The sequence below is a fragment of the Aquila chrysaetos genome, chromosome 13 (genome assembly GCF_900496995.4).
Source record: "Aquila chrysaetos chrysaetos chromosome 13, bAquChr1.4, whole genome shotgun sequence".
Lineage (NCBI taxonomy): Eukaryota > Metazoa > Chordata > Aves > Accipitriformes > Accipitridae > Aquila > Aquila chrysaetos.
Window position 1 is genome coordinate 36,275,175 of NC_044016.1, and position 25,634 is coordinate 36,300,808.

General features: G+C 55.2%; 2 protein-coding genes across 10 annotated transcripts in view; one reads left to right on the forward strand and one right to left on the reverse strand.

Moving 5' to 3' along the window:
• Nucleotides 1–11,810: 11,810 nt before the first annotated feature.
• On the reverse strand, nt 11,811–20,215 carry LETM2 (leucine zipper and EF-hand containing transmembrane protein 2). 3 transcript variants are annotated; one of them, XM_030035766.2, is made up of 11 exons: nt 20,088–20,215; nt 19,602–19,828; nt 18,449–18,905; nt 18,149–18,292; nt 17,671–17,805; nt 17,033–17,236; nt 15,683–15,802; nt 14,947–15,057; nt 14,716–14,802; nt 13,887–13,961; nt 11,811–13,247 (listed from the first exon to the last, which is right to left on the reverse strand). In XM_030035766.2, exons 2-11 carry the CDS (start codon nt 19,625–19,627, stop codon nt 13,197–13,199), a joined length of 1,410 nt encoding a protein of 469 aa, XP_029891626.1. In that variant the 5' UTR covers nt 19,628–19,828; nt 20,088–20,215; the 3' UTR covers nt 11,811–13,196. The 3 variants fall into 3 exon arrangements, with proteins under 3 accessions (XP_029891626.1, XP_029891625.1, XP_029891628.1); XM_030035765.1 differs by lacking the exon at nt 20,088–20,215 and having other exon boundaries at nt 19,602–20,079; XM_030035768.1 differs by lacking the exons at nt 14,716–14,802; nt 20,088–20,215 and having other exon boundaries at nt 19,602–20,079.
• A 451-nt stretch (nt 20,216–20,666) lies between these two features.
• NSD3 (nuclear receptor binding SET domain protein 3) overlaps nt 20,667–25,634 on the forward strand; it is a 53,464-nt gene continuing 48,496 nt past the window's right edge. For 2 of the 7 annotated variants that reach the window (XM_030035519.2, XM_030035520.2), the window contains exon 1: nt 24,738–25,010. The gene's annotated coding sequence lies outside the window, so the exon portion shown is untranslated. Of the gene's footprint in view, nt 20,910–24,735; nt 25,011–25,634 lie in introns of those variants that run through there. The other 5 variants (XM_030035517.2, XM_030035518.2, XM_030035514.2 and 2 more) reach the window with 4 other exon arrangements.

The window sequence follows — 25,634 nt, forward strand, 5'->3', positions numbered from 1 at the left end:
TTTTTTTTAAAAAAACCCCTCTTTTCCATGAAGTCTGTGCTTGAATATTTCCGCTTGGTTAAGCTGAAATCCTGTCCTGTGGGCAGCACCCTGCCAGGGAGCCAGCCACCCTTCCCGGCACGGCACGTCCTGGCAGGACCTGGAGAGCCGGGCTTATCTACGACTTGGAGAACTCACGAAGCCGAGACCAGCGCCGGCTTTCTGCAGCCGTGCGAGCCGGGGAGCGTCAGCGTGCCGGAGGCCTCGCCGGCGCGGGAATCCTGCCAGCACGGCGCTTGCTGCCCGAGATGCTCTGGGGCTGGCCCCGCAGCTCAGCAGTGCCAGCACCGATGGGCTTTGCTGACCAAACCCCTGGTACCTTGGAAGTGGGAGACGCAGCGTATACATTGCTCAGCACTGATAATAGAGGCAGCCAAATACACCAGTGCTAAAAACAAAAGTCCTGTGTACATAACTAAAAATATGTATAAATATGAATATATATTTACATGTCTTTTTAAAAGGGTTGTTACCAGAGATATACCAGTTTGGTAGTAAGGTACTAGTGGCTGGTAGATATCAGTTGCTATAAAAAAAAAAGTTCATATATTTTGCTACTTTTGCTGTTTTTATTTTTTTAAATTATGTTCTAAACCTATTTCAGTTTAGGTCCCTCGATAAGAATTGCTGCTGCTGCTTCAGTTTTATATGGGGTTGTATTAAACAATAATAATAATGTGTCGATGCCTTTTGGGAATACGTTGTCATTACGTGCCTGGCCTTTCCCTGGCCCCTGCGTCCCCCCGCACCCTCCCCGGGGTTCTGGCGGGGCTGGGGCCGGGCATCGCCTGCCAAGTGCCCGCGGCACCATATTGGTGCGTGGGGTGCCGGGGCGCAGGCGTGCCCTGTGTTTTAGGCGGTGCCGGTGAGGGGTCGGGACGGTGCCCTGGGGAGGGGGCTGCAGCCCCTTCCCCGGCGGTTGGGCTTCCCTTTGGGAAGGAGCCGGGGGACCTGGGGTCACGCAGGTCCCCGTGCTGGTCCCCCGAAGCACCGGGACACCGGAGCCGTGCCGTGTGGCACCAACCCCTCCAGCCCGGTTCGGTGCCCGGTCCCAGCCCCGTTGCGCCCTGGCCGGGGGGGGGCTGCACGCCCTGCGCAGCCCCCGTCCCCGGGCGATGCCCGCCAGTGCCTTACCGGCGCCCGGGGGAGCGTCCTCGTCCGGGGCATCGTGCCACCCGGCTTTGCCCGTCCGTGCCCGCCGGTCTCCGTTCCGGAGACCGGTTGCGGTGCCCGGCTGCTCGAGCTCTGCTCTGCAGAGCTGGTGCCGGTTTGCTGTGCCCGGGAGGTCGGGGCATTTCCCCGGCCGGGGGCAGCCCCTCGTCGGGGAAGGGGCCGCGTGTGCCCCCCCTCCCTCCCTGTCACTGGCATTGAGACTCCAGAGCCAGGACGCTATTACTTGAAAAGTTTATTTTGCCTTTGTATGGAGAAATATTATTTGTTGTAAACTCTTCTGTAATGAATCTGGAATTCTTGTAATTATTAAAGACTTTAACCGAGACTTTGCCAGCCATGACCCCATCCCTGGGCGGAGGGGGTGGGGGGGGAAGATGCTCTGGGCTGGCGGGCGATGGGGAAGGGGCTCTAAGGGGTCTGGGCACTAATGCTCATCCAAGCAACTGGCTTGGGAAAATGACATTTGGAGAGTAGCGAGGAAAGGCGGCTGGTTTTGTGGGAACTCTGTTTTCATGGCTCCAACATTTCCCATAAAAGTATTCTCCCATTCAACAACTCAAACCCAGTTGCCTCCTTTTTGCAACCAAAACAACGTGTGCGCAACTCTGACACTGTCAGAAAGTGTCGTCTGGTGGGTCCCTTCCTGGGGGTGACCCCCCCCCCAAGGGACCGGGTCCCACTGACCTGCAGCTGAGGACCCTGCAGGAGGTGCCACCATCCCCGTGGGCTCCGGGTGACGCAGCCCCAGGGCCCCCCCGAGCCCCCGGCGGGGCTGGGGCGGTGGGGGTCCGGCCAGGCAGTCCTCCCCTCCTGACATAACCGCTGCAGCTCTGGTTCAATCTCTCCACTTTTCCAGTCTTTTTTTTCTCTTCTCAGGAAGGAGCCGGTGCCAGCCCCAGCCTGTTTGCATTTAAATTTGACCTGCTGCCTCCAGAAACCGCTGGCCCTGGGAAAGGCATTTCATCGCCCAAGAAGCCTGGGTCAGTTAAAGCTGCTGCCGAGGACCCTCAGCCGGGGCATCACAGGGGCATCCTGCGCCCCACGGCCCCCCGAGCTGCTCGGGCATGCAGGGTCCAGGCAGGGGTGCTGGGTGGTGGCTAACGTGGCAGGGAGCAAGAGGCTGCCAGCCCCTTTACGGAGCACTTAAATAGTTAAGATGAATGGCTGCAGCATCATCGGCCTCACTGGCCCTTTTAAAAGCATCTGCTTGTTGCTATTTTCCTGTGTAAATTAAATCGATCAGCTGTGCTCAGCCCCCCCCCCCCCCCCTAAATTAAGTAGAGCTTTTAATCAAGTGATTTATGTTGAATTCACAGTCCTGGATTAAACTCGCAGCCCAGGCAGCCGGGAGCGGGGGGAGCGGGTCTGGGGGTCTCCATAAATCACCGCTCTCCCTGGGACTGACTTGGCAAGGCGGTGGGGAGAGATGGAGCTCGTGTTTACATCATCAGAAACTGCTGCTATCACAATCTTCTGCTCATTTCCTGGGGTTACCAGGAGGGCAATTAAATATGATAATAAGCAGAGCAACTCCAGCAGCGCTGCTAATGCACACTGCAGGGCTGGGAAAGGGATGGGCACGCACAGCCCGGTGCCCTCTTTGCATCCCCTCGGGGACCCAGTGCCCTGGGCATGGACAGTCCGGTCCCTCTGGCAGAGCCCTGGGGATGCTGCGCTGCCCTTCATGGGGTCGAAGCCCTGGAGGTCTGCAGGGACGGTGCTGCCTGGATGCTGACCCCAGAGCAGGGAGACCTGGCTCCTCTCTGCCCTTCCCGCTACGGCATCCTCTTCACGTGGGCAACTCCAGCAGATAGAGATAACCCAAATCTGGTGTCAGCACCCTTCACTCGCAGAGGGTGGCCGCCACACCGACTCCGTATGGAGCAGGACCCCGAGCTATGAGCCCCGAGGGTGGCAGCAAGCCCGGGACAAGGCTGCAGGAGCTCGTCCTGCAACCCCTGTGCGGGACACCCTGGCAAGCCCAGCTCAGGGCTGCACGGGGACCTGCGGGACCAAAGCCGTCCCCATCGCCCAGCGCTGCTGGGTCCCTGCCCGGGGGGGTGCCTGTGGCCCCCTCCAGCACTGCCCGGCACCGGGCCCTCCCCGCTACAAGTGAAATTAGGAGGTAAGTGGGATGGGGTCCCTCGGGAAATGACCCCAAAATAACGGGGCATCCGGAGTCACCGCCTGCGGGAGCCCCCACAAGCGGGTGGCTGGGGACACCGGGCATTGGTGGCTGCCGAGCGCTCAGCCCACGACGGCGTGTTTGGCTCTCACAGCATCCTTTGTCTCTTCCACTCCTCGCCTTCCTCTTTCTCTCCTTTTAAAGCCCTCCGGCTGTGCAGGACCGAGACAATCTCTTGGCTCGGGCCCAGGACCTGGCTGCTCCGCTCGACGCAGAGCTGGGCTTTGTCCGGTTGCCAGCCATGGCAGGAAACCTTTGCAATTCCACCTTGACGCGGGGTCCCACGGCCCGGCTCCTGGAGCACGGCTCAGCGGGTGCGTGGGGAGCGACCCCCCCCCAGCCGGGGCCATCGCCGCCCCCGGCCGCCCCGTACGTCCCACCCAGCTGCAGGGTCAGCACCGCCGCAAGGCACCGGGAGGGGGTCCGGCTCCAGAGCCCCCCCCCCCCCCCCCCCACCGGCCACCCACAGCTGAGCAAAGACGGAGCCAGATGTGCGCAGCTGTGGCGGAGGCAACCTGCGAGGGGGCATGTGGCTCCCCCCAAAATCCTCGCTCTCGCAGCATGGCCGATGGCGAGCGGAGCCGGGAGGAGGTCATGGTGGCGAAGCTGGGGCAGCTTTCCAGCCGTAAATTGCTTCCTTGCGAGGAAATAACGCTGCCCCCCTCCACCTCAAGAGGCGGGGGGCTGCCGAGCGGAGACTGCGGGAACCTCAGCGGGAGCAGGGCCACGGCCGTGGTCCCCACCAGCCATCATCATCAGCCCAGGGCTCGGAGCGGTGCTCCCCAAAACCCCAGGGATGTCCACGAGTGGATGCCCCTTCTTGCAGCGTCATCCGTGGGGGCGGACGCGGGGGGCTGCGAGGCAGGGGCAGAGGAGGGCAGCTCTGGAAGGGGCCGCTCGCACACGGGGTCTGTGCCCCGTGCCCTGGGGGGGCCGCCCAGCCCTGCGGTGGCTGTCGGTGTCCTGGCACGCGTCCCGGCTCCGGCCGCACCGGCCGCTCAGGCCCTGCCGAGGCGGGAACTTGGCACGGCTCTCGGCGAGGCTCCCCTGCTGCACATCACCGCCCTGACAGCTCGCGCACCAGACCCTGTCAAACACCACGGATCGGCTTCATTTCATCCAAACAAAACATCGGTTATGAACCGGGGCAGCTGCCCACAATTCCTGCTCCTGTGCGGCGGGCTCAGAAGGGATCCTGCACCCTCCGCACCCCTGCCTGCTGCCTCACTCCGCGGCTGGCCTCGTGGCACAGCTCTGGGATGGGATGCTCCCAAATCCTGAGCGCAGCCTGTGCCGGGCCGGTAGAGCACCGCGGCTCAGCTCCAGCTGCGGGGGGAAGCCCTGCAGCACGGGCAGGGGATGAGCATCCCCCCCAGCATCCCCACGCCGCGGCCGGGGCTCCATCGGGTGCAGCCGGGGTGCGTGGGGATGCGAGGACGGGCAAAGGAGGGACAGGACAATCCCTGGCAGACAAGCTGGGGACGTTGCCGTCCGCGCCCCGTAACGCTCCGCTCAAGGTTTGGCTATCGAGCCCTTGTTCTACTTTACTTGAAGCTGGTGTAAGCCTCCATCTCCTTTGTTACAAATTTATAACAGAGACAGAAAGCCTGCTAGGAATGCAGTGCTCGAATACAGGAGGCTATAAATCTCAGCCTTTGTTGTGCTTGGGCCTCACTAAATCAGTGCTTTTCCCTCTGAATATTAATCTACTATAAAAGTGCTGACCAGTGCATCTTTCCCCAACAGCTTTCTGGGGAAGAGGCTGACGCAAGGACCAAGGCTGGCTGTGGCACGGGAGACGTTTCTTACCAGCATCCAGCAGAAATCCCCCATCGCCCGGGGAAGACGCTGCCCCCACACCGGCACAGCGTCCGCTGGCAGGATGGCGGCAGACATGGATGCCATAAAGCCCAGCTCCAAGCTGGGAGCAGCGATAGCGCGGGGATGCCCGGGGGAAGGATAAACCGGTGGAGGAGCCGGCTCTCCGAGTCGAGGGGAGGGCTGAGAGGTGTTTGGCACCAGCGTGGCTGGAAAAGCTCTCCCCACGCCAAAGCACACACGGCTTTGGATCTCTGCAACGTTTAATTTGCCCGATGTTGCAGAACAGAATCCAGTAATTTATGGGGCTCTGCTGGGTTCGTTTCCTCCGCTCGCTCGGGGGTCGTGTAGCAAAACCGCTGACTCTCCCCTTTTTGTGCCTGTGGGGTAAGGGGGTCCCAGGAAGGCACCTGGGGTCCCGGCACGCCAGGCAGAGCCGAGACTTGGGCACGTGCCGCCGGCTCCGCAGCACCCGCAGGCGCCTGCCGAGGGGTATGGGGGGACCAGAGCTCTGCTCTGCAGCTTTGCAGCACAAATCCACCCGGGAAGGACTTGCCTCTCCCAGCCCAGGGGCCGGCTGCCCATGGCTGGGGGAGGAGATCGAGCCCCATCACCCCGGAAAGCCCTGCAGCGGCCAAGGACCTGCAAGGGCTGGGGGGAAGCAGTGGGGCAGGGGGGATTTTTGGTCTGAAAATGGGTTTGTTCAGAGATGTGTAAGTGGCCCAAGACTGCTCTGGGTTCATCCCCCTCTGCCTGGCTCCTGTGCCCTGCTCCCCCCACGGAAAAGGGTGGCTTTGTTCACAACTTGCGCTCACTTTCAGGCTAAACACCGAAGCTGGCGACCCTGCTGTGCAGCTGGGGGTCACGGCAGGAAAACCGAGGAAGAGCAAGCCCCAGCTTCCAGATCTTTCTAAATTAAAAACACAGGAGGAAAACAGACACGAAGTGACTCCTCGCACACACGCCAGCGTGGCGTGGTCACAGCAGAGAGCAGCCAGGAGGATGGGGCCGCGGGGAGCACCTTAGCTCGCCCGCGGCTGGGCGGCCGAAGCGCAGCGCCCAAGCGATGCCGCAGGCTCCCCGCCAGCTCCTCTTCGCTCTCCATCTGCAAAACCTCTCAGCAGAAGAATGCGTTGCTCCCTCCACGGCAGGCGCAGGCTGGCTCTGCCTTCGTCCCGCCCAGGACACCTCGCCAGCCTCCTCCTCTCCCTCTGCTTCGAGCAGGGGCTGCCAGGCAGGAGCATCCCGAGGGAGCCGCTGGCTGCCGGCACGGGGTCGGCACTCAGAGGGAGCAGGTAGGCAATGGGGACAGCTTGCTGCGAGCTTGCCGCGAGCTTGCTGGGGGCTGAGCTGAGCCCCGGGGCTGGGTTGCCACCGTGGCCCTAGGTGCCGACTACTGCTTCCCATGTTAATTACTATTAATGACCATAAAACCAGCAGAGAACAGGCTTCCTCATGCTCCTGTGCCTCGGCCGGGTAACTCGCAGCTCCTGACACCCCGGTGAAGCTGCCAAGGCTGTGGAGCTGAGCAGCTCGCCTGGATCTTGGGTTACCTGGAGGAAATATGCTGTGTTTAAGCCCCCCCCCCATTTAAGAATGGCAGCAGTGGGTGAGTTTCAGACGGCTGCAGGGCTGGGGGGACGCCTGACCCCGGCAGACGGACCCATCCCCGGCCAGAAGGCATCTCTCATGCAGCACATGATGCTCAAGGGCTGCCGGACCTTTTGGACAAAGCTGCTGCTCCTCTCTGGGCTGGTTGAGCCCAGCTGGCAAAGCAGCCGCTGAAGGAGCTATTACCTGATCATTTCACCTCAAACTTCCCTAGGTGGTTGCTAAATACTGCCAGGAAAAGTTCAGTCGCATTCAGAAGTTGGAGCAGTCGCAGGCCTGGAACACCAGGCGGGAGAAGATGACTTCCCTCATTACCTGTATTATGTGGTGTAAGATGTTCTCCTACGATGTATTTAAGGACTATCAGAGTGGCAGTCTTTCAAGGCAACATTACCTGTTTGCAGGCAATTAAGGGTATTATCTCAGTAATTTTCTGCCTACCTCTTGCACCAAGACCGGAAAAGCCCCCGACAATTTGAAATTCAATTCAAATTCTCCAAACACCCTGAAAACTTTCCAGGCTGCCAGAATAACACGGCGCTTGTCACCCGGCCGGTCTTGCCATCGCACCGTGCAGCGCAGAGCCCAGCGGTGGGAAGGGATCCCACCCCGAGATGGGGAGGCAGAGCAGCTCGGGGGTGATGTGGGTTCCCCAGATGCCGGCTGGGCTCTCTCTGGGGCTGGCATCCTCTTCCAGCAAGCCTGGCAGAGCCGAAGCAGCCCTGGGAGGGGGGGCACATATCTTTGCCCCTCTGTGGCCAAAGGGCTCGCTGGCGGAGCTTGTTCTTCCCCAGCTGAGTCCCGACTCCCATCTGTACCAGGGCAGGAGCAAACAGCCTCCCTGGGTGCTGGGAGCTGGGGCAGAGAGGTCTGCAGCGCTCAGGAGGGGGGACAAAAAGCCTTCGTGTGGTCACGGGTGGATCTCCCAGTATGCCAGTCCACTGGCTGCGTGGGGCAGATCACCGGAGGGCAGGCTGAGAGCCGTGCAGCATCCCCAGAAAGGAGCATCCCAGAGGGACGAGGCCTGCGGAGCGCTTCCCAGATGTGCGCAGGGGCAGGTCTGCAGCAGCCCGTCCCCAGGGACTGGGACATCAGCCCGGGGCAGCCCCAGCACCCCCCCGCTCCGTGCTCTGAGTGTGCGTGGGCAGGATGGAGCCGTTTCTCCCTCTCTTGGGGACAGGATCGCCCTCATTTGCTGGGTGACCTGACCCATGAGCTGTCGGTGATTTGCACGTTGTCACAGCCCCCCGCTGCCCCCCGGGACCACTGTGCTCTGAGCAGGACCCCTGGCAGGGGGGGGTGTCTCCTCCGGCTCCCAGGCTGGGTGCACCCCGGGATGTCGAGCCCCCCGCACCACTCCCCCGCCGTCTGCAAAGCGGGAACGGTTCCAAAAGCAAAGCCCTGCTCCCCTCCTCACCTCCAGGACCCCCTGGCTCTGCCAGCAGCCCCTGGGGAGGCAGAGCCACCCCCAGGGAGCCCTGTGCTGGGGTGGGGGGCAGGTGGATCCATTTAAATCCTGAGCAGGAGAAGGGCTCCTGCCCTATAGCCTGCAGCCCCCAGAGCATCCCGGACACCACTGGTAAGTGCTCCCCAGCTTTGGGGCTGTGTGCTCTTGTTATATTGTTGTTCTCCAGGGAATGGATTATTTTTTTGTGTAACTGAGGCTGTGAAATGGGCCAAGAGGGGTTTCCTCCCTGCGGCTGCTCGCTCCTGCCTCTGCCCAAGTAGCTCAGCTGCTGGCAGCAGGGGTTTCTCTGGAAATGTTGCTGGTGAACTGCTGCTGTTAACTCCCGTTGCTGGCTGTTGAGAAATGCAGTGCACAGCCCTCGCCTCTCCAGAGGGCCGTGGGCATGTGCTATTACTCAAAACTCTTGTTCCCAGAGTCAGGTGTTCAGACACCCCAGATAATTCTGCTTTAGTGACTCACCTCCCTGTAGGCAGGTTAGAGAACAGGAGAGTGTTGGTTCTACAGCTCCAGAAGCAAGGACAGAAAATCTCCTCCTCCTCTGTGCTCCTGTCTCTCCCTAACAGCCCTTCCCAGGGTGGCATAGCTTACCCTGCCCGGGCACACAGCTGCACGCAGCCTTGAGGGCTGCTGCAACGCAGCAGTACGTATTCCTCCCTGCAATCTGTGACCAGGTAGGCTCAGGCATCCTCAGGTTTGCAACAGAGTGTTTGTACCGGTTCAAAATCAGCTTTTCCAAGCCTGTCCCTGTTGGACTGTTTACACCGAGAAGGTGATGGCCTGATCCTGCTCAGCTGTTAGTGCTGCTGGCATACCGGTCCGTGTCGGACGCAGCATTGAGGCAGAGGAAAGATGAGCTCGTTGCTGCTGTGCAGAACATACCTGCCGGACTCGCTCGCTGCACCAGGCAGGCTTGCTTCCATGGGCTGCAAGGAGAGTAGTGGTTAGGTGCGGAGGAAACGTGTCTGTGCTGGTGATGCTTGCACAGGGGCTCACTTTTGGGGGGCCTGGGGCCGGGCACAGCTCTGGCACTGGCTCCCAGGTAGGCTGCAGGAGCAGCGACCGGGCGGCGATGCCCATGCATGCGTGGGAGCCTTGGGGAGCCCATCTCCAACCCGCCTGTGCCCCACCGATGCGCTGCCCTGGGGGGCTGTGGAAGGGGCAGGAGCGGGTGGGGAAGCTGGGTTGCAGGCAGCATCTCCCCCCTGCCTGCCCTGCCCGCGGGCAGCACTGCAAAACGTGGGGCCAGCTCTGCAGCGCGCACGTCCGAGTGGGTTTGTTTTGCCTCTGTTGGCTGGAACGGGTCTGGAAGCAGGGCCGGGGTCTGAGCTTTGAAGCTCAGCTGCTGCTGCTGCAGGCGTGGAGAAAACAGAAACCTTTGAAGTCTGGTTGGTGCTGAAAACACTTCATTACCCTGCGCTAGTGAATGGCTGATTCTGGGAATTTGAAATTCCTCAGCGGTGATGGGTGCCTTCAGAGGGGCTCTGTCGAGAGGGCATTTCTGGGTAACGCTCCCTCCTGTGGCTCTTAATTGCCCCTGGAAATACAAACAAATTCTCAACCAAACTTCGCCTTCTCCGACACAGACGTTGGCTTGTTACTGGAGGGTTGCGTGCAAGGACCAGACTCTCCATGTGCTGCTCTGTTGTTACAGGGCTGCAGCCAGCTCTTTAAAATGAGAAAGGGCTCACAACGCGCCTCATACATGTGGCTTTTATGTGTTGCTTGGGGAGCTGGAGCTTGAACCCAACAGGGCTGTTGGCTGGGTGTGAGCTGGAGGAGAGAGCTGCACACAGGGCCGTCCGCCCTCCACGCTGGCTCAGGTAGCCCCAGATACTGGGGACCAGCAAGAGCGAGCGAGGTCCCAGTGCAGTTCCCAGTCTGACTTGTCTTCGCAAGATCTCAGTGTTTTTAATACTGGTTGCTGACCGTCACTTATACCCGCAGGCAGGATCCTGCCTTAAATCCGAGGGGCTTCGCCGAGAGCGGTACGAGCAGGCAGGACGGGCAAGGTTTTTGCATCTGTTTTTAAAGGGATTTGCAGCCTTGGGCCAACAGCCCTGCCCGCTGCCACCCCAGGGATGTACTGGGCTGGAGCTGGGCGAGCAGGGTGCTGGGGTGGGCGAGCAGGGTGCTGGGGTGGGCGAGCAGGGTGCTGTGTTCCCAGACAAGGCGCGTTCGCTCCGAGCAGCCCGTTTTGGGGGTTTTTCGGTGCAAGAACTGGACGGTGCTGCTATCTGCCGGTGGGAAGTGGCACTGGGCGGGCTGGCAGCCCGCGGCCGTGGCTCGCTGGGGGCCCGGCCCACCCCACGCGTGTTCGGACAGGGGTTAAGGGTGGGCGTGCAGGTGCCGGCAGCCGTGCTGGGTGGGCTGCGGGCAGAGCCCGGAGGAGCCCGGCACAGCCCGGCCTCTGCTGCGATACCGGCCGTGGTTTCAAGCTCAGGGAAAGCAGCAGCGGAGGTTTATTTGCGTGACTTGTGCGGCGGTTAATTAACTTCACGTTGTGCTAGAAAAACACGTCCCTCGGTAATGTAAACTGCTGGCAAAGAACGGGGGTTTGGGGTGGTGTGGCAGAGCTGGAAAAATCATCCATAGCCGTGGAATTGTTGTATGCGTCTGCTAGCGTGGGACAGGGATCAACCCTCAGATTGCATTAGCATTAGCCAATCTATCCATCCATCCTACAGAGTCGGCTCTGGAGCCACAGCTGGATAGCTGATACCATTTGCAAACAGATCGGAGCGGGTCTCCGGCGCTGGCTCTGTGGCAGTGACCCTTTGGCTAATGGTACCTGCTTTCCTACTTCTCTCGAAGCTACACATGCAGCTCCATGAAAGCACACGCAACTTTGGCTCCTGAATTGACACGGCAGCTTCAGGAAGCAGCTTGAAGATAAGAAGTTCCTAAATGCATGGCTTGGCTGGAGTTGTCTCAGTCCCCACAGCAACAGGTTATTCAAGCTTTTTTCACTGCCATTTCTTTTCTTTTGCACTTCAAGAAATCCCATCCACGGTTACACCGAGCTTCTTTACCTTATCAAAAATACTAACTTTCCTCCTGTCTGTGACACTCTTGCTTTGATACGGTTTAGTGAACTAGGCTGGCTCTGCAAGCCCAGTTTGCGTGCTTTAAAACAGGGAGACTTTTCCCTCGCATAGCTCTTCCCACTCACCTTGAACTCAGGAATTCCCTCTCACTATTTACATGCTTTAGCCATAATACAGAAATTACTTGCATTCTTTTACTCCTGCACACTAATCTCAGTGCTCAACACCGGTGAAATCTTGCACTGAACAACATTTGTACTCAGCTCTTTAGAGGGTGAAATGCTTTTCTATACGAAGCAGGCTCTGCAGATGTTTGGTCCCAGTTCTGTTCAAATACAGCAACTGTCAGTGTTATCAAGGAGACGAGGCTTCTGTTAAATAGACAAGTAGCCAGAGGCTGTTCTAACCCCATCAGCAAAGTAATGGCTACCAGCAACATCTCATCTGTGCTACGCAGAGGCAAGAGCAACACTTGAGCAATGGGATTATTTTATTGAAATAACATTTCTCATTTACTAACCACCAGTTAAATACAAATATTCAGCATTGCATACTGGCTGTACTAACAAGGCAGGGGTGCAGGTACAGAACTAAGATAAGAACACAGTACAACGGTAGCTGTCTTCTGCAAGCTGTTTCTGCATCGCTAGTAAGAGCCTGAAGTCACATGTTTAAAGTGCTGATAACACCTGACCTTGAGATGACTGGCTTTTTTTGAGTTGGATTGTTCTAAAGGCTGTCTGACCTCTAGAAAAGACATTTCATTCTACTTAGCACCAAGTCTAACTTTAATTTTACAGTAAGTATAAATATACATATTTAAAACCCATAATGTGAGTAATCTCTGAACATTTACATAGGACAAAGTAAAAAATTAACAAATGCTAAAAACAGCTTTTCAGTATCCTCCTATAGAGTCTACCAAAAAAACAGTCAACACTGGAGTGTGTGGAGAATCATTTTGTAAAGTATAGCAAGTCTGAGAGCACTTGCTGATGTGTAGTTCTGAGCCTGGTGAGGTTCAACCAAGTCTGACATTGGACTTGGGCAATGCGTGTGGGTCCCCAGCTTGCCACCTCACAGGACCCACTGAGATCCTAAAAATGCAAGTCTCTGCCTTCTGTAACAGTGTCTGGCACCTGATGCAGCTCTTACTGATGAATGCAAACGCTCACACAGTGGAAGCTGTCCTCTTTGCTGCTCTGCTTTTGTCCAGCAAGTTCTCAAGTCTTTCTGACCAGTTAAGTTCAACCACACCACTGAGGAGAGCAATGGTCCTCCTTTTGCTGTGGTTATTCTCCTTGGTACAAACATGACAGCGAAATACAATGGCTACACGGGTCATTCTGTGTGCTAGTTATTGGTTAAACCACGCTAACTAGGATCAAAAGCTTGAGCTTGTAAAGCTGCGGCAGCAGGACAAGCTGCAAGCCCTGGATGTGTGGGTATGTTCCTGCAGAGGATTTCAAACTGTAGAACAGGCTTTACCGGACTTCCAGCTTAGCTCATTCTGCACCCAGGCTTTTATGACAATGAAAAGCTGCCTTTCCTAAGGCTTAAGAGCACAAACACCTCTTCAGTAACAGCACAGACAGTAGCGTCATTATTAACATATTTACAACATAAGTTAAAATGGTGGGAGTAGGGGATCTGGTACCAAAGAGAAGCCGGTGCCATCCAGATAGCCTTAGCATGGCCTAGCTGCTAATAAGCTTGGAATAGACAGAGCGGCCCCTGAGGGCTACTGACACCTTTTTGTGTAAAGCAGCCTCCTGGAAAGTCACTTTTTCCTTTTAAGGAGGTGCAGAGACAAAAGCTCTTCTCTCCCACTGTTACGACAGTCCTTGCTGGCTTCAGGCTAGACTCCATTGGCTCCGGCCTTGCTGCTCTGAGATGCTTCCATTTTAGTCTAGGTGTAAGAGAAAGTTGCAGATTTTAGGCAGTACCAATACAAACGCCTCTTGAAATTCAAAACTTTTTTTGACGAAGGTATCTTCCCATTTACTATGGGAAGCTGCTCTAGAGAATAATAGCTAAGAACAAAGTTCTTCAGGGTAAAGGAGCATTCTCCTGTCGATAAAAGTCAGTCTGGACTCCCAAACTTGCCTAAAGTAGGCGTCCTAGAGGTATACATGAGCAGGTAAATTGAAATCAAATATTCACAAAGGAAAATGGGCAAAAGAAAGGCAAGTCACTGTAGAAATACTTTTACAGATAGAAAATAGCACTTAATGCCGTGGTGGTTCTGATGGAAGGCTGGTCTAGCCTAGTGGTCCAAAGCAGATTATCACGGAGGAGTACAAGGAAAGGACATACTGGTAATTCCCCACAATGGTCTGCTACCTTCCCCGATTTGACTGCAGTCTCTCAGTCACACATGGTATTTTTGTATTTAACAGCCCTCAATGTATTTCTCATCCAAAATCTCTCCAGTCGCTCCTTGAACTTCACATTCACACCATCTTGTAGCACAAATTTTCACAGTCTGTCTCCAAGCTGTGTGAAGAACTATCTCCTTTGGAAAGTCTAAGAATTTTGAAAAGCTTACCTCTCGTGGGGGAGGCTTAACTGACACTTCTGAGACTGGCAATTTCTCTGTTGGCTGAGATACAAATTCTTCATTCTTTAAGGAAAAAGCAGCTTTAAGTCACAGAACCCTCTCAGAAAACAAAGCTCTAGCTAGATCCCCTTCAGTCACTTCTCCTTTCTGAATGAGGCTGTTCCCTGCAATACATGCTTGTGAAAGCTGTATGTCGGCATTTCCATCATTTCCCCTACGCAATTGAATGGAGCTATTTGGAAATACTTCTAGCGGTAGACACAATATTCTCCTTTAACTTCTGTTGCTGCTTTTATCATCTTGGACTAATCTAAGGAATTCACTTCAGCCTTATGCTGAGAACCATATGCTCTGGCTTTCTTACTCTAGATATTTTGGCTCTTTTTGTCCTGGACAACTCAGCCCAAGTTCATTAGGACTGCTGAAAACAAGTCACCTTTAACTGGCTTTTTCTGAGCTAAAGGTACCTGGATTAAAGTCTCTGTATTTATGTGAATAAAGCAACTTAGAAGTTTGTGAGTGCTCCTCTGTGGGAGGCCCGTAACATGGTATTGAATAACCAGCTGTTTCTAGCAACAGGACAAGATGTGCCACAGCAGATCTCTGGACCCTTTCATTGTCTCTTAAGCCAGAGTATGCAACTGTGAAGCTCTCGGGCAAAAACATGTACACAATGCAAGAATATACATTGCTTATGTGCTCTGTGCAATGGCGTCAAACATTGGGTTTTGTCTAGCTTTGGAAAGGTTTGTTCACGTGCTCTTCCCAAAGATTACAGCACACTCGTTTTCCCACTTGCAGACTGCTATTTTCTAACCTTTTTTCCCTGTACAATGGGGGCAGGATCCACTAGCGTCTCTTGACCTTCGAGAACAGATGTCATGACTTCAGCAGTTTCACCTATCTACAGAAGAACATACAGTTCAGCACAGTTATAACTTCAGTCCACTTGGAGGATCAAAGAACAAGATTCATGTCACAGGGCTTCATTTCTACAATGTGTTAATGGTTAAACTATTAACCTGAAAGATTTATTCAAACAACTCACCTTATTTTGTGGAACTGGAACAGATTGTGGCTTTATATCTATTAAGTACAAGGCACGGGAAAGCAGGAGCAGAGAAGGTGGAACATTCTCTTTTAAATGCAGATCCAGCCACTATTAGAAGAAAACAGAAGGAAAAGTTATTTCATATTGGCTCTACGTCAGTACTTTTTTATATAGCACTCTTTGTCCTCAAAGATCTTAAAGCTATCTTGAGTTTGGCTAATACAGTTTTAAGTTACCACAATGAGAAGAAATAGTTTTGAAGAGTTAAGCACACCATATGAAATACACACTAGAGAGGAAGTTTCCAGCTACTAGTGAGGTACCAACATCACTGCTGACAACGAGCCAACAGTGAAAGCTAAGTACTTTGAATTACCTACAGCTTATGTGAGATACAGCATCTACAGCAGTATCTGTAATCTGTTTGAATGCTTACAAAAGACTAGAGTTGGCCCTACTACAAGTCTTGGCTACTTTAGAAGCTTAAAACATATTCTACCCCCCACACTTCATCTTGCTTCTAGCTGGCCCTGATGCTACTTCTTGGTTTTCTCTTTAGTCTAAGACATAATCTGGATACTTCATGTCTTAATGCTCAGCTATGCAGGTGAGGATCCATCTAGAAGCACTTGCATTAATTCTTAGTGAAATTGTGCCTGCTCTATCTGAACACTGCACGCCACTCTGTCCTAGGAGAACCTTGTCAAACAAGACCAGACCAAAGCATACTTGCCTGTCTGAGCTGTTCCTTTAGTTGCTCCTCCGAGAGACCCAATGATCGCATTCCTCTGGCTCTGCACGCGCTCTGCAGTTCAGACACACTTAGGCCACTGACTCCTTCCTTGGCAATCATCTGAAATGAAAAGGAATGTTCCTATCTAGGCATAGAGTAAGCCAAAACCCTGACGTACTTGATGAGCTTCAGCCCAAAGAAATGTCTGCCTAGGTAAACGTGCGTAAAGTCATACCAATACAAAGATGAGACGGAACTGACTTTGTAGACAATTTCTTCTGTCCTTGAAAGCTGACAGTCTTCAGCTACAGAGGATGAAAAACTTTGATCCTGATTATTTTGTTTCTGCCCCGCCCCAAGTACTGAGAATTTCACTTTTACACGTGATCCTACAGGTTTGAAGAATTCACTCAAAAGCAGGTGACCCTGAGAACTGTCAAGACTGCAGGCTTTAAAGCTGAACCTGTGGTTAGTTGCACACGCCTTTCAGTACTGGTCACCTCTTAACTAGCAAGAAGTCTTCCGGTCTTTCCTCTGTGTCGTAATAGGATTCTTAACACCATTTCAAATTACATTTCCTACACAATCATAAAATGTAGGCTGGAAGGGACTTGTGGATGTCCCCAGTCCAACCTCCTGTCCAAAAGAGGGTTGACTTAAAAGATTCTTTACATAGCTCAGCCTTTTCCATTTATGCTCTGAGCCTCTCTAGGGATGGAGATTTCACATCTAGATAACCTGTTCCTCTGTTTAGCCCCTCACTGATTTTAATTTTTTTTCTTATCAAGTTGGAATTTCCCCTGCTGCAATTTATGACCGTTACCTGTTGTCCTTTCGCTATGCACCTGTAAGTCTGGTTCCATTTTCTAAATAACCCCATTAGGCAGTTGAAAACAGCAAGCAGACTCTCCCTTGGCCTCCTCCAGGCTAAATAAATCCAGCCACTTTATAAACTAATATAAACTCATACTGATTTCAGTTGGTTAAAATCTGGTGTTTCCATACAATATTTATTCCAAAATTGGAACCTCCATTTTTCACAAGCTCATATGACTCCAGAATGAAAATATAAGGGTGTTCTAAAGTGACAATATCCACAGTGCCACACTCGTTAGGGTTCACCAAAGGCAGCAAGGGTGCAGGAGGATGAACTCTGATTCCGTTTTTTTCTGGAATCGCTCATGGGGAGAATCCGACTCCCATCAATATTAAACTTTGCGTCTGAGGAGGGAGTGTGGGCTGTGACACATGCCTTACGTACAGCAGGCAGTGATTCAGAGGGCAGAACTTGAGATTGCGAAAAGCGTGCATTCCACCACAGAAGTTACATCTGTGCTATTTTAAACTTACTTCATCATCTGCCTTGATAGTTCTGAGTCTCAGCAGCAGCTGAAAGCGGAGCAGATTGTTGGTGCCAATGGGCTGCAGCTCAAGCAATTTGCAAAGAGCTACCAACTGCGGCCGTTCCAAGTGTTCCAGGGTCAGCTCATCCTCAAAGAGCTTGGAGAAGCGTACGATCTCCTGGGTACTGGGCTGATGGCCGGTGTGACGAATCTAAACAAAGCAGAGGCATCAGGGCCAAAAGCCAAACCTGAATAGAATCACAGTTTGTGAATCCTCTTCCTCCTCTAAGGAAGAAGCCCTTCCTGTTTCTCAGGCTGGTATTTGTATCTCTGGATGGAAACAGAATGATACAGTTAAAAGGCCAAAGTGAAACAGTGCTCTTGAGTGGCCTCTTAAAGAATTTCACATGGTAAAACTTTCACTGTTGTTCCAGGATGAAATTGCTGGTCTGACAGATGGGGTCAAAAGCTACTGTCAGTAGGGTATTAGCTGCAAGAGGGTATCCAGTTAAGTAACACCTGACAGCTCTGTGCTGTCAAAACTCTCTGCAATCTTTGTATAAATCCCATACTCTCTGCCCAAAATGACAGCACTAAAGCTGGTGTAACTACTGTTGCTGTCATCCCCAGCGCAGCCCATTTTACCTGGTGCACGTAAGAAGAGAATTGTTTTCCTTGTCCTGCATCTGCTTTGTTCCTTTTGGCCATCTCTGCAACGGTCTCCTGCAGGAACTTTGCTAATTCCAGCTTTGCATTTAATTTCTTTTTCTGCTTTTCTTCCTTCATTTAGGAAATAAAACAATTAGAAATTCCACTTGAAAATCAGAAGGGAGGGGATTCTGGGAAAGAGATGAAGTAAGACTTCAGTACTGAAAGCAAACAGGCTTTGGTTAGTGTAGAAAATGAAATTGCTGCGCACTTTCCTGCCAATCACTGTTTACAACACAGTCTTCGAATTCTGCTGTCCTGTACAGGAATAAGCTAGGAACGTCTGACCTAGACGTGTGTGTGAGGCTGATACTCATTTACAGCAGCAGGCAGGAAACAATGGCTCTTTATGCAGCTGTACGGATGTTCTACTGAGCTGGAGTGCACAGTCTACATCTTCCGAAAGCACACAAACCTTTTTTGACTCTGTCTCAAACGTCGAGGGCAGCATCTCAGGGAAGAGTTTCAAGAACACAGGTAACAGAAATTCCATGAAGGGGACAATGACAAACACCAGGAAGGGAACCAGCCGGAAGAGATCTGCGCAAGTTCTCAGCAACTGTACAGAGAAGAGCACAGCAGATATTACTATTCAGCCAGACACAAAAAAAATGTGTTCCAAAGAAGTGTGGAAACAGAGCGGTTAAAATTCTTTCATTACAGCAAGCCTCTTAAAGCATCTTTTTAGCAAGGTGTTCATATGTCTGGCACTTACCCTTCGTCTCTCCCTCCTAGTGAGGATCTGACCGTGTAACAGCCTCCACACCATCCTGGCAGCCACCTTAGTGTCAATCCAAAGCAAGTGGAATCCATTGTAATAATGTTTCAGTTCATCCACAATTTTTTGGCGTAAAGACTTTTTGCCCACGGGACTCTCTATGACTTGTTTTGTTGGAGTTTTAGCAGGCTGAGTACCCTGGTTTACAGTACTTCGGTGGGGTGGAGGTTCATCTCGGAGCTGCTGATGCAAGCAGGCGGACGTGTGAAACGTTCGCACAACTTCAGCTGGCGAGTGAGGTAGACCTGTGCCCAACCGTGTGGAGTGCGGCAATGGCTGGTTTTCAGAGTCTCTTATGCAAGTCCGGTTTAAATGAGAATCCACGAGTTGGACAAAAGCAACTGCTGGAGCGTATGGAGAATTGGAGCGCGCAAGAAGATGGGAGCCTCTGAAACTGGAGAGGTATGTAAGCAAGTGAGAGCGCATTGTGGCTAAGGTACCCAGACATTACGCACAAATTAACATTCTCAGTGCCACATTAATCTTGTGAAATTGATCTTGTGGCTGCCTCAGTATCTGAGATTCTGATCCCTCAGCAACAAAAAAAACATTGAGAATTTGTCCCATGCTAACAACTCATCTCTTGGGGGAGAATAACTCAAGACTTCAGACTGGCCCTAGGAAGCCCTTCTACCAATTGCGTTGGCTGAAAGTTGCCAGCCGCGAACAAAGAAAAACCAAAGCCCCTTCTCTTTTCGCCAAGCATTTAGAACAGAGTTCTGTGTATTGCCTGCGTCAACTGCAAAAGACAGACTGCGCACCAGAGAGAGGCAAGTGGTTAGATAGCTTGATGTCTTTTTATAAAAAGAGCTAAGACCTCGCAGACCACTGTGCATTCCGACAGCTGCTGAAATCCCTTAGTGTTAGCTAAATCAAGCCTTGTGCCCCTCACGTTTAGCCAGGGAATCTTTCGTAGAAGTAAGCGCTCTAGTTCAAAGCGTGGGTATGGCGCTGAACGCGTACACCAGCAAATATCGGAACGGCACCGTAAATAAACCGCTGAAGAAAAGCGTTATCAGGCCCGGCAGCCCCCTTGCCCCCCCGAGGTGCTGCGGCACGGAGCCCCCGTCAGACTCAACCCACCGCTTACCTCGACCGGGCCCTTGCCAGGAGCATGGTACAGCGGTAGAAGGGCCGGGGTACCACGGAGTCATCGGCTCCGGCCGGACGCGGACAGCGGAGGGACCCTCATCTCCAGCGGCGAGCGGCCGGGGGGTCTCGGGGAGCGGGCGGCGAGGCGGCCGTGCGGGGGGGGACGGGACGGGCCCTGGGGGGGGCCCGCCAGGCCTCTGGCGCATCACCTTCCCGCCGGTGCCGCTGCCGTGGGTGAGAGGGGAGACGTGAGCGGGGGCGGCGGGCCGGCTCGCCCCGGGCTGGCCGGGGGACAGGGCCCGCCGGCTGCCGAGGCCGCGCCGGGGCCGGCACCGGCGGGTTCCCCGCAGGTTCCCCCGGCAGGGCCGGGCCCCGGTCCCTCCCCGCCCCCCCCGGCTGGGCCGTCCCAGCCGCGCTGCCCCTCCCCAGCACCGGTCCCGGTGACGGTGCCGGTCCCGGCCCGCTCACCGCCCGCCCCGCTCACCGCCGGCCTCAGTCCTCCCGGGCTGTCCCATCGCCCCCCTGCCCGCGGCGGTCTAGCCCGCCGAGCGGCGCTCTATGGTTCCCTCTCCGTCGCGCCATCGCGTTGCGTCACAGCCCCTTCGGCGGGAGCCAATCAGAAGGCAGGACTGCGAGCCTGCCGGAGGCCACCCAATGGGAGCGGGGTGGGGCGGGGCTTGACCCGAGGTGCCCTCAGGAAGGGCGGCTCATTGGCCGCGAGGGCGGCGGCGGCGACGTGCGAGAGGGCGGGCCTTGGCGGGTGATGTCACGGGCCGGTGCGTGACGCCATCGCGAGGCGGTGGGGCTGCTCGTGACGTAAGGGAGGGTGAGGAGGGGGTCGCCCTCGGCATCGGCCTGGGGAGATTAGCCCCGTGACAGTGACCGGGGCGGCCTCTGGGCCTGAGGCCTGAGGGGAGGCCTGAGGCGAGGCCTCCTCCCGCCCGGAGCAGGGAGCGGGCGCAGGCCGTGGGGTTGCAGGGGCCGGGGGGACCCCCGTCTATATGTCCAGCCCCCCCCCCCCCCGCCTCCCGCTCTTTATCTCACTTCTCATCAGTTTTGCTGCAGGCTGCCCCGGCGCTCTCCCAGGATCAGCAGCGCTCCTGCCCGAACGGTGAGGCCGGAGGAGCGGCGCTGGTGACGTATCGTCACCCGCGCCCTTTTCGTTGTTGTTTATGTAGCACCTGGAGAGCGGGAGAGAAACGGGGAGCCATGCGCGGAGACGGGCTCCTGGCCGGAAGGAAACCTCTGGTTCTGCTCTGTGCGCCTGCTGCATCCCGCGAAGGCTTGGCTGGAGTCCTGGCGAAAGGTAGGAGAGCTTGTTAAGCAGTTAACTCGCACGCTGATGTCATTTCATCGGCGGCCACGTCGGATGTTTCCTGGTGCATTTATAGGGTTTTCAAAAGGGAAAACGCCGCCGGCAGTTAGTTCAGCAGCCCACACTAGCTAGCCCACACTATCCAGCAAAACGTTGATGGTATCCCTTCATTTTTTTGTATGCAGCAAAACTTTGCTTTTACGTGAAAGGTTCTCGTTTAGGTGATTGCAGTTTGTATCTATATATAGAGCAGAACATATTCTGAGCAGCTGCGTGTACAACGTGGCATGTAAGGGTAGAGTCCTCTTTTGTGTGTTATCGCCTGAGAACAGCTTTGCATGGAATTAGGTGTCAGAAGGAAGTTTCAAGCCCTGACATGTTTGAGGCAAATGCTGTGGGTCTGCGGATCTGATGGAACACGTAGGCAGCTGGAGAAACGTTCTTGGTAGGTGACAGGAGACTTGGTCTCTCGAAACGTCTTGTGTGTTTGAGAGACTAGTGGGGAAAAAACCATTTTATTGCCTACGATGAAGAAGGTTTGTGACCCTTTGACAACTTCACTAACGGGTGCCTAAACAGATGAACAATGTTTTAAGAAGTAGAAAATAAAATTGGGAAAGATGGGTAAGAAACAGGGCGGAAAGCTCCCGAGGTCTGCCAGCAGAGCTCTCAGCGCGCTGCTGTGTTTTCCATCAGTTGGAAGGCACATTTCCCATAAAGGGCTGGTCTCAAAGTCCTTTACATTCTGAAAAAAACCCCACCCCACCATTAATCCAAATACTTTTTTGCTGTCAAAAACATTTCTGCATTGTTAATGCAGACCATGTAATAGTAAAATTTAGTTCCTGTGTGCTTTATTCTGCCAGAGTTGGTTCTGCTAAACCACGTCCCCCAGGACTGCAGAAGAGGGTTTTGTTTTGTTTTTCTTTTTTTCCCTTGGGAGAGGTTCTTGCTTGAGGAAGTGACAGAATAGGAAATTAAAACTGGATGAGCAGGCAAAGACAAACTCCTGTCCTCTGAACCCAGCTGAAGAAGGTGTCCTTAGTTCGTCACGCTAGAGTGGGAGATTTGCGTTACTGTACTAGTGCTCCAGCTTTCAACAACTTGGAAGCGCTGATTTTGTCTCCTCAGAGATATCTTTCCATGTGGATTTGTGAGACGGCTTCTAAGACAGTGCAGACCAGAGTCTGTTGGATGTGCTTATTTACCTCCTAGTTTTCATGGTGTTCAAAACCATGCTTTTAACCTACTTAGATTATGTCTTCAAGAGTTCTTCCTCCATGAACGAGGGCTAGGCACCCCTGTTTTGAAGGAGACTCTTACATGGATGCTGCCTTGCTGTGTTAAGCACTGGGCCTTTAGGACAGTCACTAAAGTGCTGAGGGGTCAGAGCCCCTCCTTGACACTGCCCGCTTAAAGCCCTATTAACAAGCTGCAGCCTCTGCGCTGCTGTTTGGAGCCCCCTCAGCACGCCACCCCTTCTTTTTGGGAACGGCACCGGGCACAGATTGTTTGTCCAGGAACTGGCGTCGGTTCTGAACTGTTCTGAAACACGCAGGCAGCACGATTTGAGGCACAGCTTCTGGAAGCCATTAGCGTGCTGCCCTTAAAGGGGAACATTCTTCAGGGAGAACACACGACCTCTTTGATTGTTCAAGAATATTGTTTTCTCTTGTGTACATCTTTGGGGTTATTGTAAAGCACTCGAGCGTGTGGTGTATGAGGAATGCTGGGGTCTGTTACTCATGGAGCTGCGGTCGCCTGCTGGCTTCAACCTCGCGCGATGATCTCCTGGAGCTGGAAATGTGGAGTCTGGCGGTGAGGTCCCAAGCACCCGCAGAGCAACAGAAGCGCTCGTTCCGAGGGCTGGGGTCAAGTACCCACGGGTTCATCAGCGCAGGCTGAGTGGTGATCCTGGGAACAGTCACTAATTACCGTGATTGTGTGTGCTTCTGGTAGCTGGGTACATCTTGTAGTCCCTGTGCAGGGCAAGCAAAACGACGTGTTATGTTTCCCTTATTCCGTGTGCTCTGCTGGCCATGGCACGGATCATCCAGCCTTCCTCAGGCTGAGACAGGTGGGGTTGCTCTCGTGGTGCTTCCCTCATCTGCGCTTAGCTTTAGCTTTGCGTGCAGTTTCCCAACCAACAGATCATTTCCAGTAAAAACTATCAGGAAGAAAACTGAACAAGAGAAAAAGGGAGGGAAAACTGTAATTCCTGTCAGAACATTTGTTGGTTGTCAAAAGGAATCGGAAGGAAAATACATTCTCATCCCTTGACTACTTCAGTGGCAGGAACGTCAGGACCCCCCATATATTAATATTAACCTTGATACTAATGCTTAAAGTTAAGCATTTAGAATTTACAGAAGGGAGGAGAAGAGGGAGAGAAAGCCTTTTCTAGGTCACCTCCATTTTTGCTGCCTTATTGTGTTTAAGGAGGAGGGGAATCGCTCTTAAAATTCACTTTATTACAGCAATTCCCGCCCCCCCCCCCCCGACAAGAAAGACGCCTCCTCACTGTGGGCTCCGAGCCTCTGCTTTCTGGGCAGTGGGAAATGCTGTGAATTTGGAAATCACTGCACAGCCTTTGCTCAGTGACTCGTAAAGCTCATATCTCTTCCGCTTTCACGTTGGGTCATGTCTCTCTCTCCACCTAATTCTTCTTGTTTTATTACCTGGCTTGTTTTTTTTTTTCCTGGTAACAGATGTCATCTTATCTTCCCATCTTGCTTACTTTCCATTCTCCTGTGCTTTTCTCGCTTTCCATTTTCCTTTTTTTTTTCCTTGCATGTTAATGTTTTTGCTGCAGGAAAGATTTATTGTGTGCTCTGCAGTTGTGTTTTCTTCTGCAAAAGAAAGACTTGAGGGTTGTGGAGGAGGGGAATTAATTGCAAACATATCAATGCATAATTTTTCAGCCAAAATAGGATTAGAAACTACTGAGGATGACAGCGTTTTCCTTCTCCATCCAACCAGACCTCAGCAGCTAGACCGAGCCTTGGCACGGCACACTACGATCTCTCCGGCAGGACGGGGATTCTTCCCAGGCCACGTGCCGCCCGGCCATAATTAAACGCGCGCGGTACGTCTCGGCCGTGCCGTCCGTCTCTCCTGACGGCGATGCGAAGGCACGGCGCGGTTTGGTGGGCCGGCTCCAGCTGCGCGGCAGGGCGGGCGATGCCTTGGCATGCTCCGGGCTTGGCGGGAACGCCTGTCTGTGCCCGACGCTCGGTGCCCGCCGGTGTCTTCGTCGCTCAACCCGCCGCCGTCGTTGCGCCGGTAAACGCGGCGAGGCCCGCCGGGGCTGCCGGCACCGCCGTCCTCTCGCCACCTTCGCCCCTGCGGGTCTGTCAGCTCTCTGTGGCTTCGCCGCTCTGCGTGGCGAGGAGCAGGACACGGCCCGACGGCTCGAAGGGTGCGCGGCCCCGGTCCCGGCAGCTGGACTCCCGGGGCGCCGGGGCACTCCGCGCGGGTTTTACTGTCTCGGGGACGCGCCGCGCGTCCCCACGGGACGTTGTATTTCAAGCGCGTGGTTCCTTCGAGCGGCTCTCCGCCGCGCTGACCGCCGTGGCGGCGGCGGCGCACCGGGCCCGGCGGGCGGGGACTACATCCCCCGTCGTGCCTTGCGGCTGAGCGCCGTCCGGGCGGCCAATGGGACGCGGGGCGGGGGCGGTGCCTGCGCCGTGCGCGCCTGCGCGGTGCTCGGCGGCGGCGGCCGGTGGGGCGGGGGGGGGGGGGGGGGCGGAGGCGGAGGGCGCGCAAGCGGGGCCGGGAGCCGGGCAGCGCGGCACGGAGCGCCGCCTTCCCCCGCCGCCAGCGGTCGCCCGCGCCCGCCCGCGCCCCGCCGAGCGCCTCCCCTTGGCCGCACCGGCCGGGAGCTGGGCGGTGGGGGGGGCGGGCGGCCTCCCGGGGCGGAGCCCGGCGCCAGCGGCGGGGGCGCGGAAATCGAGGCCGGGGCTCCGTCGCGGCCTGCTGCTGCGGGAGGAGGCGGGGAGGCCCGCCGCCGCCGCCGCCGCCCCCGCCGCCGGCCTTTGTCTCCGCTGGGCTGGGTGGACGCGGCGGGGGCAGTTAGAATGGAACAGACTGAAGGTGAGGGCAGCGGGCGGCCGCGGCGGCGCCGGCCCGCCCGGGCTTAAAGGGGCCGCGGCCGCCATGTTTGCTGCCGGCGCTGCGGCGGCGGCGGCGGGGTCCCCGGGGCCGCCCCCGCGGAGGGAGGGGGCGGTGGGCCCCGGGCCGTCCCGAGACGAGCCCGCGGGCAGGGCCGGACCGGGCCGGGCAGGGCGGCGCGGCGGTCCGCCGTCCCCGTGAGGCGCGGAGCCGGGCCGCAGAGGGCCGGGGCGGGCAGGGCTCCGTGCCGCGGAGCGGGACCCGCTCGCTTGTCCCACCCGGCTGGGTTTCGGGCAGGCGGCGGCCCCCAGCGCTCCTTATTCCCCGCTCCGGCCGGCGGGCGGTTCCGCGGCAGGTAACGGGGGCGAGCGGCCGGGTTTTGGAGGGGTCCGGCGGGGGGAGCCCGTCTCGGCGAGCCCCAGACCTTCTGGTGGGGAGAAACTTGGGGTTAGAGCCTGCACCGCGCTCTTCTGAAACGGTGCAAAGCCCTCTTTGTGACCGAACCGCGTACTTGTCAACTTCTCAGATAAAAATGTTTTCATTGCGTGCTCTTAAGAACTGCATGTAAGCGAAGGATTTGTCGTTTCTGGGAATTTTTATTTTTTG